At 29.4% G+C, this 17,113-nt stretch overlaps 1 protein-coding gene across 3 annotated transcripts in view; it reads right to left on the reverse strand.

Annotated features, from left to right (window-relative positions):
• Positions 1-4,009: 4,009 nt before the first annotated feature.
• LOC123305340 (FK506-binding protein 5-like) overlaps positions 4,010-17,113 on the reverse strand; it is a 100,559-nt gene continuing 87,455 nt past the window's right edge. Inside the window, exons 4-9 of one of the 3 annotated variants that reach the window (XM_044887030.1) lie at positions 16,151-16,249; positions 15,869-16,077; positions 14,617-15,148; positions 12,743-12,858; positions 9,688-12,334; positions 4,010-4,128 (exon numbers count right to left, since the gene is read on the reverse strand). In XM_044887030.1, coding sequence (XP_044742965.1) covers positions 4,091-4,128; positions 9,688-12,334; positions 12,743-12,858; positions 14,617-15,148; positions 15,869-16,077; positions 16,151-16,249 — 3,641 coding nt within the window. In that variant the 3' untranslated portion in view covers positions 4,010-4,090. Of the gene's footprint in view, positions 4,129-4,225; positions 4,570-6,122; positions 12,335-12,742; positions 12,859-14,616; positions 15,149-15,868; positions 16,078-16,150; positions 16,250-17,113 lie in introns of those variants that run through there. The other 2 variants (XM_044887029.1, XM_044887027.1) reach the window with 2 other exon arrangements.

Consider the following 17,113-nt stretch of genomic DNA (forward strand, 5'->3'; position numbering starts at 1 on the left):
GCGCTATAAATAAAAACCTATACATTATTATATTAAATTAAACCTATATATTATTTCAGAAAAATTTTTCCAATAAAAGACATAGAAAATGTTATTCTCTATGAAAATGATCCGTACTATTTTTGTTGTACGATGCCCGGTTCACGAGATATTTGATAAAACGGGTTTTCCAAGATGGCGGCTGAAGCTAAGGCCCTCTGTCCCGCCAACTTGAATTTACACTCAGAAGATACTCCTAAACATATTCCAACAAGCCAAAAATTTCTGCAGTAAATTGCAGAAAAAAAAATACCCGGTTGTTGGCTAATACCCAGTTTTTCCATAATTATATAATTAAATAAATAATCCTTGATTAATTTAAAATAAAAGCTGCTCAGAATTATCAAATTTACCTGAATATGAAGCAAATAATCAAAAAATATTTTTTTACGAAACTCGGGAGAGTTTATGTTGGTATCGAGAATTGGGAAACGCTACGCAATTTCGGGAGTCTCTCGATAAAATCTGAAGAGGTGGCAACCCTACAGGTCTCTGAATTTAAACCTTGAAAACATCTATTTCTCGGTTTTTTTCAAATATTCGATTGTGTTATAATTAACCGGAAATAACCAACTACTTATATGAAAAAATGCTAATATACAGAAGTAAAAGTACGACGATTCGTATACGTCGTGACGTAAGAAATGCTGGCTTTTGATTGGTTAGTTAGAACCTCAAGCGACGTAAATGTTAACATTTAGTGGCCTAACCAAATGAAACCATTTTTGCTTATATTTTGCCGCCAAAAAAATTTTTATTGATACGGAAAACACGCGTTAGATTGAAGAAACCAAGTGCTGGCTTTTGATTGGTTAGTTAGAACCTCAAGCGACGTAAATGTTAACATTTAGTGGCCTAACCAAATGAAACCATTTTTGCTTATATTTTTCCGCCAAAAAAATTTTTATTGATACGGAAAACACGCGTTAGATTGAAGAAACCAAGTGGAAGCCACATAGTTGCCAAACTAGGAAAATAAAAAATGGCTTCTATTTGGTTGACGCAACCCAACTACTACGTTTAAGAAACTATTTTATTGACCCACCTTATACGTACCAAATTTATACTTACCTCAAAATTGGTTTGATCCTTATTCTGAAACGTCAAATTAAAGACAAGTAAAAAAGTGATTGATCCTACATTCAATTTTGGATAAAATGTTTCAAACATTTGTTTATCAATTAATATTGATGTGAATATAAAAGTCTGATTAAAATAGGAAAACGAATTTAATTATGTTTCAAGATGACTGGAAGATAAATTAGTTAGGTCTTCATCATTTCTAACAAAATTTAATTGAAGCGAAAATAATTTAGTTTTTCTTTTGCTTACGGTACTGCTACTTTCCCAAATAAAAAAGATCCAGGGCCGTCAAAATGAAGGCACGTACGAAATTAGAGTCCGGTATTGTTAAGTTACTTTTTTTTTCATCAATATGATCGACGCAGTCCAAGGACAAATATAATTATAATTAAGAAACTCATTTTTCAATAATGGAACCAAAAAACTGAATAATAAGAGTTCTATCAAAACAAAGTGGCACTGCGAAAGAGATATATATGTAATATATGTATGTGCATTCATATCTACACTCTTCCTTACTCAGTGTCACTTTGGTTTGATAGAACTATAAATGCATTAATAAAATAAAGGAAGATCCTTGAATCCACTGCCTGAAACTTTGAGATATTTATTAATTGTAGGCACTAATAATATAGGTGTATTTATCTATAAAATTATACGCTGTCGGACACCGAAACTTATTAAGAATTGTTTTCATATGAAACTTATTTCGAATCATGCACAGATTGGTAGGGATGGACGTATTTGCCACTTTCTTCCAAACGTCGACCTTATTTCTTAAATTTCATGATTTTTGGCAAAACCTTGCCAGCATATATCTCTTCTTTGATCGAATGTTGGTGGAATGAATTTTTGTACAAGAGAGGGATATGCCCATCGCACCTACCTGCTCATGTTTCCTGAGGCTTTCATTCCCGTACCGAAAAAGCCTCCTCAGAATTTTAAAAATTTAAGGGTTTATATCTTCCTCCTGATTGGGATTATGGCGATGTTATTGGGACGATATGCTGGACTGGTATTAAAATCATGACACAGGCGTTTCGAATGGGTTTTCAGTGAAGCTTCCGAACCATAAATTAATAATTTAAAATTATGAAAATTAAAATGTTTCTTGTTCTTAAGCAAAATTTTTTTTATTTCAATACAATTTTTAATTGAAAACATTATTTTTTTCCAAATTATTCATACATAATTGTTTTTTAATTTTGTATATCCCTATCTCGATTTCAATAATTTTCTAAATTCATTATTTTTGATTTCATTCACGAGAAATTTTGTGTTTTAAAATAGGCCATAAATTAGCATATTATATTTTTATTATCGTGCATATTACAAAACAAAAAAATAAGGATGATTTTACTTCCAAATAAAATTAATAACTATTTTCACATGTCTTTTAATTGTATTTTTTTCGTAAATAATAAAATAAAATATTACATAAGATTTGAAGGCACAATCACACACAAAAAATTAAACCATTTTAAATATAATTAATTATTATTTTTTATTTAATATATTATTTAAGAGAATTGGGATCACGTCTTTATTTGGTCTGCTCTTCAACAAAATGCAAAATTAGATTTCAATTTGAGATCTTATTAATTAAAACACATGGGTGAGGTGAATTAATTTAACCTATTGAACCTTTTGGCGTTCTTCTAATTAGATTCTATTTATAAGCTGCATGCGCGCATTGCTGAAACAACAATTTTTTGGCAAAGAAAGTGTAATTATAGATGATTTTTTCATTCGATTTTTCAACCAGATACATAAAAGATGATTTTATACAGAATGTAATAGTTGAAGGTAATAGTAATTCAACTTCCTTCATTTTTTAAATGAATATAATAATCATAATAGTAATAACGGAATGCTATCGCATTTCATTCTAATATCAAATGAAATCCATTACAATAGTCAAATTTCATGGACATGTAATACAATTTAGCACGTATAATTCTTACATTTTTTTTAGCAATTTAACTGCCACTAACAAATCTTTATTATTCAAAATAAACATCGCACATTCGTATGCTTTATGTTTTCTAGACAATGATGAAAAACCACCATTACTTCATTTATTGCAAGTATTTAGTGTTTTTAGTTCACAATCACCATAGCTTAATCCGTTACCTACCAGGTTCATTTTCCCATTTCTCTACTAGCGAGACTTCTCAGACGCAACTATTTAAATATTTATTACAAACACATTTTATATATTTAGTTAGCATTTAAATGTTTTTAGTCTCTGAATAGCGTATAGGTAACGTCATACCACTTTTAAGAATTCCACTGCCGAATGAATTCTTCATTTCAGTTCGCCCATTTATACGCTCATCTAACGAAATTCATACTGATGGGCAGCTCTATAAAATAGAATATCTTATGATTTTTTCTTTACGTAAATATTATAGAAACTTTGCTCCCAATCTGACTTAGCAATCATACAAGAACAAGTCTAACACCTGGTAGAAGTGATAATTCATATTGTTCAATGAAGGAAATCTAATTACAAAAATTCGAAATTAAACGTGACTAGATTTGTGAAAAAAAATTATGTTTCGCAAACTTAATAGTACTTTAATAAGAAAAATATTTTTTTTAATATCCTGAGGTGTATCTCCTCTAACTTTAAGAATGAATCACTTTATTATTTTTATTGTCCTAAGTCGAATACTCATTTTCTCCTGCGGAAAGTTTAAAGTATGTGAACCTTGCGAGCCAGAAGGATTGCTCCCTATCATAAAATACAACAAATTTCATAAATGACAGTTTCGAATTAATATTCTGCATTAATTTTTTTTGTTTTAATTTAAAAAACAAGTATTTTTACTGATTTTTATTTATTAAATGTGTAAAATAATGAATAAATAATACTGAGTTCAACAATTAACATTTTTTTGTTTGGAGAAAAACGATTTAATTTTTAAAATTAGTGGGATACCTCAATATTTTTTTTCGTTCCACCTTACCAACCAAATCCGCCATTAAATCTTTCACCCATTCCTATTTAAAATATTAATAAAACAAATTAAATATAAATAAATTATAAAACCATGTAAAAGTAAATTAAGTTGAAAATTGTATTTTAAATTTTACGGACAGCATACATTATTTTTTATATGAAAAAAAAAACAAAAAAACAAAACAAAAGAGTGATATAAAAAAACCAACAAATTATTTGAAAATTGGACATAAGTAATATCTCTTTAAGATTTTACATAAATATTTAAACGATTAAAAAAATTAACATTTCAAACACACCCAGAAAAATAACAGGTTTATTGCTATCAAAATATTCTTCTCCATAGGGAAGATTACACAATAACAAATAATCTTGAGCGGAGCCACAGACTTCTCTTCCCAATATTTGTGGGGTGATTTATAACACATTTGCTTTTAAAATTTACGCTCGGCATACATTCCAAATGACATAATTGACCAAATCTAATTAACAAAAGACATTACAAATGCCACTAAATTAAAAATGATATTTTATGGAGACCAAAAAAAACGTTTTAAATTAAATGAAAATTAAATATTAAGTTTTTGTAGAATTTAATTATTCCTAGGGTATTTTTATTATCTAGATTTAATTTTAAATATTTTAATAATAAAAACAAAAATATATAATCTATATATTCAAACAAAAATGTCTTCATTAATTATTTTTCTTGAGCTTTTCTATTTATTTTAACATGTGATGAAAATTGAACTTGTAATTTATTACAACTACTAATTTTTTTTAAATCTAAATTGTTTAAAAAACGCAATACCCACGATTATTTTATACAATTTAAGAACGATTTTAAGGAAGATTTTTAAGTTTATCACAACGTAGGATTCATTAAAATGTATAAAATAATGCAAGTAAAGAAAACAAAACAAAAAATCAAATACTTATTCAAGTATTTGCTGTTTACGCAAGATAAAAGTTTGCATGCCTACCATAAGCATTTTGTAAATTAATTAAGGAACTACGTATTTCGACAAAAATGCAAACTAAAACTAATTAAAAATTGACACTAATTAATATTTGGCTGTGTTCTTTTTTATTATGATTTTTTCAAATGCTCTACCAATATTTCATTTTTAAGTAACGTTTGCGTTTTAAATTATTTAAATGTATTTTTTATACTAAAAAAATACAAGTAAATTATAATTTTCTAATTATATTGCACGCGACAAATTATTTTCTAATTTTTTTTTTAAAAGAATTTTTCAAATTTTATTTTTAAAAATCAGTCAACTTAAAACTTAAAATAACTGAAAAATTCATAAAGATTCAAAATTTATACCGAAATATTTATTACATCCATGGCAGAATTTAATCTATTTAAATAATTATTCGAAATTAAAAATCTTTATGGATTAATTTTTTTCTAAGTCCGCAAAGCGAGACAAAACGTTTAAAAAAAAAGAAACCTTTTGTTCATTTACATTTAAAACAATGTAGTATTATGTTTTTTCATTTAAAATTAATTAATTAATATTAAATAACAAAGGAACATTTCGATATATTTTGTAATAATAAATTATCCACTACTTAAATATATTCCTAAATATTGCATTAAACGAAAAAGAAAGAACGCAAATAATCAATGACTTGTATTTTAATGATTTCATAAATGATATTTTCAATCGTTGATTAGCTCTGTCCAAGATTTTGTATTTAATCTACTGCACATCGATTCCAGTTATACATACAATGAAATATTCGTGAAATCGATACGTATTGATTCGTAAACAAAATCCTACACTAAAGATAATCGACACAATCGAATACAACAAATGAATTGACAAATTTACAAAATAATATGCAATTACAGAGCGAATTGTGTAGTTTTTTAGATTTGTTTTTAATCTTTAAAGTATTCCACTTGTACTTCTATCATTAATTGTGATTTCATTTTTAAATATCATTCAACAATACAATAATTATTATTACTTACATACTAAGATAACAAGCAATATATATATATTTTTAAATAGTAATAATATTCAATGAGTTTTTTTATATACCCAGATGTATACGAATAACTCTTAATAATCATAAACAGACAATGTATTAAATTAATGTGCCTTTAATAATTTATACCAGTGGAATCATCATTACTTCATAATTGATAGATGATTCGAAAGATTCGGAGACTGGTATATAGAGGGCTATTCCAATATCATATCCAAACGTATGTTTACGAGTACAGATCAACGTTTGATAATATTTTAGAACGCACTGCAATATGTTCTATACTCCGATGAGAATAACAATTTGTTGATCGCAACTGAACTGTTCTGGATACAAATGATACGAAATGATGTTAGTGTTCAAATGACTGTTGCGCAGTGTACGAAATGCTATTAGCGTTCAAATGACTGTTGCGCAGTGAAGCATTAAAAAATCTGCAAAATCGAAATAACCACATAGTAAAGGTGCGTAAAATAGTTGGCATCATATCAATAGACCGTTTCTGTTGTAATTTGCAAGAATATTGTAGTTTATATTCGGAGGATCTGTTCGAAGTGTGTACCATATTTGCTCATAGTTAACCAAAAACAGCATGTTAATAATTGACAACACCATTCGGAGCTATTTAATCAAAATAAAGATAACAATTTTACGGGGTGTATGATATGGATGAAACAATAATATACCACTATACGCCGAGTCAGAACTGAATGGACAGTGAAGGATACAAGACTACCATAGCGATCAAAAAGTTAACATTCGACTTGCATAGCGAATAGTAATATGGTAATGTATGTTCGTTTGCATAATGTAATCACAAAATGCCAGTCATAAATCGAAAAGACAGCCCTCTCACCAAGACAATGCAACGTTGCCAAAGTCGACCAGTAAAATTACAAACTTGTATGAATTCACTTCGAATTGCTTCCGCTTCCATAATTACAGATTAAGCTCCCAGCGACTATTACTTGTAGGTAAATGTCAAAAAAGACGTGCAAAGAAGAGATATGGCTTCAATAAAGAGATGGTTATTAAAACTGAAGCTTATTTTGAGGAGATAGTCCCCAAAACTGAAGCCTATTTTGAAAAGTTGGATAAATCGTTTGTAAAGGCACAGAAATGTTAAGAGTGGCGTCATAAAGATTAGTTCGCTCTAGAAACTTTAAAGAATAATCAAGCCGAATTTCGACACAAAAAAAGTGTTTTAATTTTAAGTATCGAGACTTCTAGGACCATTAATTTATGTCAGAGCGATTGAAGATTCTTTAAAAGAGTCCTTAACAGATTTTTAAATTTTTATTTATATGGTTATACCTATTACGACTTAATTATTAGTTTAATCCTTAAAAATAATTATTCTAATACAGCCAGGTATATATTTTGATGAATAACGATTTATTTAATATACAGGGACGTATTAACTTTGATTATGCATACGTACGTCAGTGTTGTTGTCAGATATCGAGACTAAAAATAATTGAATCGACAACGAGTTAATACCCTGTATAGCTAAACATATGAGGTAAATAGATGCACTTCACTTTTTCCCATTTTAAAATAAAACAGACAAAAAACGTAAATTTTCATTATCTTATTTAAAAACGGCAGCCATGTTTGTTTTAATAAATTACTTGTCATGTTTGTGTTTTGTAATTTTTTTAAAATTGTGTATCTGATTGATCTATATTTCGTTTACACATCTAAAGCGAAATAAACTATACAAAATAAAGGAATTAAATCCTAAACTTAAGATTAGATTTATTCATTGCAGAGTGTAGTTTATGTAGGTCCTATTAATTTCAGGATTTAATTTCGAAAAAAAATTGATTTAAAAATAATGTTTTTGATACGATGAACAGGCTATACACATTTAAAGAGGGAGGTACTCTTAAGAACAAATTTGTGAAGGTAAGACACAAATTTATGGTAAGTCGTAAAATCTGAATATAATGTTAACACATAACAACAACAAATCTCGAAACATTTTAATGAGCAAACGTCAATAATTTTTGAGATTATGTTTTACTGTATGCTACAACATACAGCTCCGCGTTGACCAAGCACACATGGTGGATCTGCATTGAGAACCCGTGGTTGAGGTTGGGATGATGATGTCGATGACTTTTGTTCGCATTCGTTTAAAACTTTCTGTCGTATTTCTAAATAGTCTAAATTTTTACCATACATTGATTCATACGTTTCAATTATATCGTCATCTTCATTTTCTATTTTATTATCTTTTTTTTTATTATTTAATTCTTTTTTATTATAAATATTCTGTTCATCACAATTTGTTAAATTATTTTTGATACAAATTTTTGTACCGCCATTTTTTATTAACGGTTTTTCATTATTTAACAATGTTATTGACTCAATTCCAATATCTTCATCATCGCGGATCCAACATGATGGATCTTCCTCCCAATATTGCTGCTGTTCTTGTGAACCTTCACGTGTTGATGGTAACGATGAATGATTATTGATTTGTTTCTCATTTTCAACAAACAATAATTTCATATCTATACATGATTTTGATTTTGATTTATTTACATAACTATTTACATCTGAATTGAAAGTGTTATTTACAATAGAAGTAGTTGGATTATTAAAAATAGCACCATTTTCGCTGACGGTTCTTTTTATTATACCTACATCACGTACAAAAGCACCTTTTATTGTAAATTGCATACCAGCCGTAGTTAATTTATTCTTTATTTCACCTTGTTCGTTATTTAAATCCGTATGTTCATTGACTTCACAACAATAATTTGTATTAGATTTCAATTTATCTTCATCATCTTCAGTTTCTATATTCATACCATCAACGACTGGATTTACAGTATTTACTAATTCACGTGCAAATACTGCTACATTTTCTTTGATACGTCGTTTTGCTATTGTTTTAAAATCTGTTTTATTTGTATCAATAGCAACCCTCCTATTTGCTAACAGTGCATCTTCACCAATAGCTGCACCCGATACAGATGCAGATACTGAATATCCATTACTTGTTATTAGTGGTTCAATTAATGATAAAAATGAATGATGCAATGATGATTTTTGATTAGTATTAGCAGATGCGACAAATAGGGGGTTGCCTTTTACGTTTTTTGACGTTTCTTGTTCTTGTTCGTTACTTTTACCAACTTCCGGTTCAGAATCATAACTATCTGAATCATTATTGTATTGATGATATAATTTTGGTGGTGCACTTTTTTCACGATATATTTTTTCAGGTGATTTAAATACATTTGGTGATTTCTCTTGTGCTTCTGTTAACCACTCTTTAACAACCTCTGTTAGTGATTTGTGTTGTTGTGACATTGTTGATAATTTATTCGAAGTGAATTCAGTACTTGTTGTTGTTAAATTTGTATGACTGGACCACGAATCTGGATCTGGTGAATGCTTTATTGATGTGTTCTCATCTAATTCTAGTTCTTCGATATCTTCGTTATTTACACTAGCATGTGGTTCTTCAGTAATTACAGATATGTTCTCATTGGAATCAAACTTAAATGATAACAGTGTATCATCGTTATCAGATAAATCTGCTTCGTTTGTATTATTTTCTATGATAATTGGCACATTCTTACCTGTTTTTTCATCAATATTCTTATCAGAAGATGATGATGTAGCTGTAATCAAAACACCATTTGGAGTGGTGGATAATTTCTCAACTTGTTCATCCCGTGTTTCATCGACCCTTGATGTTGATGGAATGGAGGCACTTATATTGCTTATTTGAGATGCTTTATTATTTGTCTCAACACTATCACATATTTGAACATTTCCATCGTCTGACGTCACAGATGAACCAACAACACTAGCAATATTGCTATTTGTCTCCTCATCTTGAACAGTCTGGTTTTTAACATCTTTTGTTGATGATGAGGAATCAAACATCACATCTTTGATATTTTTATTTGCAAAATATCGTTGACATTCATTTAATGTTTCCATTATATTCAATTCTAATAAATTCTCATTTTGTCCTTTCATTTTCAATTGTGGGTCAAACATCATTTTTGGTAATATATTGATATTTGGATCAATTATTGATAAAAATTCTTTATCATGTCCTAATGATTTAATTGTATTGCCTAAATTTTTATATAACCCTTGTTGTATTAATCGATCCATTTCTTTTGATATTTCAATATTGGTTTTTGAATGTTCGGTAGACATTTTACGTAAATTGTCTATACTTTCACCAATTGCTGTATTTTGATTAGTTGATGGATTATTTTCTTTAATTACTTGTTTCTTTAATGATTTACCCTTTTGTTTCTTAGATACATCTGGTGGTGTTGTAGATTGTTGTGGCATCACCGTTTCCTGTTTACTTATTACATTTTCAATGGGGGTTTTTATTTTCTCAATTTGTTTGTCAGATTTAATAACAGAGTCGTTTATTTTTGTCTTCTTGACTGAATTTTTAGGTGTATGTGAAAGTTTATTAACCACAGGTTTTTTAGTATTTTTTATTTGTACTGCTGGTGATACTGATTTATTTGAAGCAACTACAGTTTCTGTTGATGCTGAACTGTCTAAAATTTCTTCTGTCTTTACAGTTTCTTCTGTTGTATTTACAATTGGTTCTGTCTTTTCTACTTTTGGCTCACTTACTTTTTCTACTTTGTCAATTAACTCTGGTGTCAAGTAATTTTCATGCAAAGACATCGATAACGGAATTTGTTGATAACTCTTTACTTTACCTTTCTTTCGACTTGGCACCGATATCCATTCATTATCTTCCGGTAATGAATTAACAAGCGGAACTTTTGGTCTATGTACAGGTTCAATTTGTATTTTATTTGTTGTTGATTTTTGTACATTTTGGGGTGAACTTTTTAACAGTTGTCTTATAGGTTGCTGTACAGTTTTAGTTTTATTTTGAATTTTCGATGATACTGGTGAAGTTTTAGTCGCTGTTAAATTATCTTTTCTTATTGTTTTTGATTGTTGTATAGACGTGGTCATTTTATCATCTTTTCGAAGGATTTGTGCATAATTCTTACTACTAACTTTTAACACTGTCGGTGAGTTATTCTCGATTTTCTGTAACGGTTTATGTATTCGAATTGGCGATGACGGTGTTATTTGTTGTTCTTTAACGTCAGTTGACGTTACGTTGGGTTTATCATCGATTACTGTCATCACAGATTTATCAAATGTTTCAGTTTTGGTAATTTTTTCATCCTGATTTGCGCAGGTTATTGATGGGTGTGATTCATTCTTCTTTTGTATTTCATTTATACTTTTATTTTCACTAGGCGTCACAACAACAACTTCAAGTGATTTGTTTGTTTCATCATTTGATGCTGTAACTTCTAGTTTAGGTTCGACATTTTCTTTTGAATCCACTTTACTCAATACTAAATCTTTCGTTACATCCTCATCATTATCAGTAATTGTCTTTTCTATAGGCAGTGATGCTGATTCATTTGTTTCTGTATTTACATGTGTTTCAGTCATCGATTGGGGTTTACAGTCGTCTGCTTTATTATCATCGTCGTGTTCTACTTTCGTAGATGTTGATTGCTGTTGTTGATCATGTGAATAATTTTTATAATTGGATTTATAATAATGATTAGGTTTTATATATTTTTGTCTCTTTTTGTTGTAACCATTTACAAATTGCCTTCGTGGCGGTAAAAATTGATTATGATGAATAAAATGTTTCGATGCTTGTGGTGGTGCTTGCGACGATGGATAACTTGTGCCAATTAATTGTTGCTCTAATTGATAATGATGGTGTATTTCTCCAGGATGATGAAAAATAAAATCACTTGGTATAAACTCACCAACCATGTAACCATTTTGTTCATCACTAATATTTGTACTTTGACGATTCAAATAATTTTCAAATTTGGCACGTAATTCAGGATTTATTGATTTTTCGTCAATCGACGTGGATGCTGTTTGCTGCAATCGCATTGATCGTGGTACAAATTCTTCGGCGTCTAATTTGTATACGGTTGATAACGATTTTTGTGTTTCTTTTGAATCGTTTGTGATTACACTATCGCCATTTACGAGAGGAGGTGGTGTACATCGGGGTGATGGTAATTGTTTGTCTTTAGTTTCGTTTGATATATCATCTATTACGGAATACATTTCTATAGTAGGCGTTTTATCATTCGCGGTATCATCTAAGGATGCTGAATGTTTTTCTAAACTAAGTTCTTCGGGTTCGAATTCGTCTGAAGTAGAAGATCCCGAATTATCCGAATATTTTTTCTGAAAATAAAAACAGTGACTTTGAATTTCTTTTCAGGGATGTTGTTGATTGATGAATATTTTATAGAAATATCCATTATTTGTAATATTTTTAACAATATATAATTGTTTTTATAATTTACTATTACATATTACATAATATTTTACAACGGACAAATAAAAATTATTAATGAAATAATAAGCCTTTATTTTAACTAATAAGTCTTTAAATTTCCAGATGGCACTAATAATGCGGTTTTAAAGCACATTTTCAGATATCGCTATCCGATTCAATTATAAAATTGTATGATGGTACATCTTCTAATTCTTAAATGTGGATTCTGAAGCGAATCTTAAATATTACTACAGAGACAAGCTTCTATCCGATTAGTTTATTGTATGGTTTAAAATATAATCAATCTATCTTACCTCTATATCGTTCTGCGATTTAGAAAGTTTTCGTCTCCTTCGTTTCTGAATATAACGCTGTTTCGATGGATCAACAATTCCTAGATTCAATGCACTTGAAGGTTGGATGTTGATATCTATAGAAAAATTATTGAATTACTTCTAGAGAAAGACAAAGCTTCATTGCTCGAATAAAACACTTATATATTTTTAAATTTAAAATATAAAATCATTTCTTAAGCAATATGGCACTGTTTCAAAATTATTTCAAACATGTTTTTACGACCTGTATTAATAAGTGATCGAACTATTTAAAAACAAATTACACATTATCGATTGATTTAATACTCTTGTGCTTATAGCAATTGAATATGCATTTCAAATCAAACTTTTTATTTATAAAAGTTTATAAATAAAATTGAACACTGAATGCACACATGAATTAATTGAATAAGGGAGTGATATATGAAAAATTGTAATCTAAACAGTGACTGCGAATAGAAACATTTAGAAATGCAAAATTACGTCATAGAAAAAATATGCCTAGGTTAAGTTAACAAGTGCATTACGTTTTAATAATAATCTACAAGAAAATTATGGATTATTTTTGTGTAAAATCGAAGTTAAGTCGTCTTGGCAAGAAGTCTACAGTTTGAAGATGATTTGTAAAACAATGAATTTTTTGATGTTTGGAACACTGTAAATTAAGCAGTTGATAATTAGCTTATTTTCGAATGTAAAATGTTAACTTGCAAAATGCAAAAATACATTTACGAAAAACAGGGAAGAATTGCCGCAAGTTGACAAACAGAACTTTGATTTTTCAGAAGTTAGAGACTCATTATCACATCTTTAGGAATATTAATAACAAAACTGCCACATTAAGGAGTGAGGAAAATTCGCGATTGATTTACAAGACATCATCGGGGAGTATTTGAAAATAATAATGTCGCAATACTACAAACTGCGGCGGTTGACGCTAATGGCATTTTACAATCGATTATTATCAGCATGAGATAATGAAAACGCTAGAAAAGTTCCCAGGGAACTTTTTCAGATTCTGGTGATATCAAATGTCAACCAAGATTATGTGATTTGAAACCAGTTTTTTTTTTTTTTTTTTTGTATCGGATCTACGCCATTCAACTTCTTGATTTTCTTAAAATTCGTCTTCTAAAATGAAAAGTGAGAAATTTGAAGTTTCATCACTTCCTACTTCATTAACACCCAACAATAACAATAAAAAGAACCTATTTACAAGAATGCAAGAACATGAACATTTGCAATCAAAGAAAACAAACCTCATAAGTGAAGTTCTATCATGTAATTTACATAATCATTTTTCTCATCAACATACACCGTAACCGTTTTCAATGACAAAAATTTTAAAATTGGTACAACCTCGTTTTAAAAACGTGCGCAAGAAAAAAAGATGAAATACTAACCTTAAAATATTATTATATAATCTAGACGTGCGTGTGACACTTATAGACGTTTGTAAAATACACGCGCGCGGTGAATAAAAATTTTTAAAATATTTTTCACAAGGTTTTAAACAAAAATAAAATGATGATTAATCTCTTAGTTGGTAATATAATAGTATTTTCCGTTCACTAAAAACATTCATATGCGTAATAAGATGGAAAAAATATGACAATATGAAAGATTAATCGAAACTGTGTTTATGAAACATTGCCAAAAATAAGAGAGACATCGACCTGATTTTCAAATGAATATAATTCTTAACGAACGTCAAATCTATAAAGGTAATAGTTCAAAGTACACATTAAATGAAAAGTGTATATAAAATTAATAAATCGAAACAATTATTTTGACCTAACTGAAAAAATGATCCTCTATTTTAAAAATTAAAACTTCCTAGAAGTATGTTTTACCGTTTATATAAATAGGTTGGCCTGGAACAGCCGTTGGTGGTGGAAATGGTATAAAACCAGTTGGTGGTGGACCTGCAGTCAAAAAGAAATGTGTGGGTGTTGCTGGTATTGGATATATTCTTGGAGCAACAAAACTATTCGATTGTTGCATTGGTAATATAGGCGCTGGTGGTGTTTCAACTAAACCATCATTCGTTGGTACGATAACATCTTCCTCTACGATGGGAACAGATGTGGATGATATTGTTGTCGTTTGTGATTGCGTTGAAGAACTATTTGTGATTGGTTCTACTGAGTCACTGCTACCATCGTCTGGATTTGATTTTGCACAATCGTCCGTAGTGTTATTATCGTCTATAATTTGTACACCGGAATCAGTATTTGTCGGTGTTAAATTATTGGTCTGATTATCTGAAGATTGTTGATCTAAATTATTGTCTAATGACGAGGATTGACTTTGTTCGGACGACGCAAAATTATTTGTTTCACCAGAAGATTCATTTTCGTTGTGTGGACTATTTGATTCATCAGCCTGAAAGAAACAATTAAGTTAAAGCATGCTTGATCTCGATTAAGTATTTATTTTAAGTCAATTTTCTGATTTCTTACTTGACTTATTATTTTCATTCTTATCATTTGTCTTATAATAAGAAAAGTAACTGCATCGCGAATGAAATTTTAAATTATCGAATTAAAATATAATGCTAAGAAATAAGACGAAAATTGAAACGACTAGAGATTATATTAGATTTCATAACTAAGTGTATTTGTTATCAGGGAAGAAACAGATGTTTTCCTCGATGGAGCTTGCAAGTTGTAGGCAAGTAGAACTGTGGGTAACTGGACTATTTTACAAATGCATTTATTACTTCTCACGAGACTAGAGAACAGCCAAAACTTTCAGTTGTTGGCGTAATGCCTCATAACATCTTTATGGTTTTTCTAATCAAAGAATGATATTATCAAATCAGATTTCAACCTCTCTCGCAGAAAACGTGGAAAAGTTTATGAATATGAGAAATCGGTTATTAATTAATAAATCCACTCATTATTCCGAAAGGGGCTAGAAGACAGTCAAAACTTTTATTTACTGGCGTGGTTTATTTTATGACAATATTAACCTAGCAAAGAAAATCCCGAAAAATCATTTTGATTGTTTAGCAAGAAGGCTTTTCAATATATCAAAATAGGGCAGAATAAAGAAAATATTTTTTTAATTGGTTGGTTTAAAAAAATATAAAAAAAATCATACCTGTGAATCAGTGGAACATCGTTTACTACTATTTGATGTTGTACTATCGTTTTGATTATTAATTGATGTGGACGGAGTGATTTGTGGAAAACATGGCACTCCTGATACTGATGGCGGTGGTGGTGGATAGAAATCAACCGGATGAATGAATTGTCCAGGGGGTGGCGGTGGAGGTGGACCAATCAGCATCATTGAAAATGGATCATAACCTAAAAGTAAAATACAATGAATGTTAGTGTTAATCAAAAGTAAAATGTGAATAATTTTGAAATTAATTTTTACCATTTACATAGAAGACACCATTGTGATCAACAAACCCGTTGTGAATTATAAACGGAGGTTGATGTTGGTCAATATCTGTGTCGTAATAATCGCCACCATCTGTAAAATAAATTATATCTATGTTTAAAATTGTTATTTATAAAGTTTGTATATATTGGGCTTTCCAGAAAAAAATTTTGATCTTGTGGTTAAAATAAGAAACAATATTAGTAGCTTTTTAACACATTTTTGACAAAATATACACTTAAATAATAACATTTTTTTAAATGGAAAACTTAAAATCGAAGTTAATCCCATAACAAGTGAAATTTAAAAAAAAAAAAAAAACGATACATTTTTCGGATACGGAACCCTAAACTCCCACTTGAAACATATCTAAGAACACTTTCCTTTACATTACCTTTTTCCATAGAGCCTTGTCCAAACTGAACCGATTTTGAGGATCATGGCCTATTTTTTAGTTGTTCCGGGTAAGGAATCCTAAACTTGCACTTGAAATATAGCTAAGAATACTTTCCATTAAATTAAAATTTAAAAGAAACAAAAAAAAAAATTTTAATCGGTTCATCCGTTTAGGCGCTACGATGCGTCAAACAGACAGACAGACACACACATAGCGGTCAAACTTATTTTACCAGTTTTTTTGGTTCGGGGGTTAAAAATAATATCTGGTTATTGACATTGTCAGCCAACTCCCACTAGAGCCTATCATATTAGAGTAGAATTATCAAATAAGAGATGATAAATCGAAAGAAAATGACATTAATATTAGAGAAAGACTGAACAATAAATTCAGTTTAGCAAATTATAGTTCATATAGCAAGACAGTATTAACTAAGCTAAAATGTTAAATCATTAGTAGACTTCGATATTTCTCTTCCTATTGTTTTCACAAGTGAGTTGCATTTCTAGACTATTTGGTCTCAATTGGACATCTCAAGTTTATACCTAGAAAATATAACA

The sequence above is a fragment of the Chrysoperla carnea genome, chromosome 1 (assembly GCF_905475395.1).
Source record: "Chrysoperla carnea chromosome 1, inChrCarn1.1, whole genome shotgun sequence".
Taxonomy (NCBI): Eukaryota; Metazoa; Arthropoda; class Insecta; order Neuroptera; family Chrysopidae; genus Chrysoperla; species Chrysoperla carnea.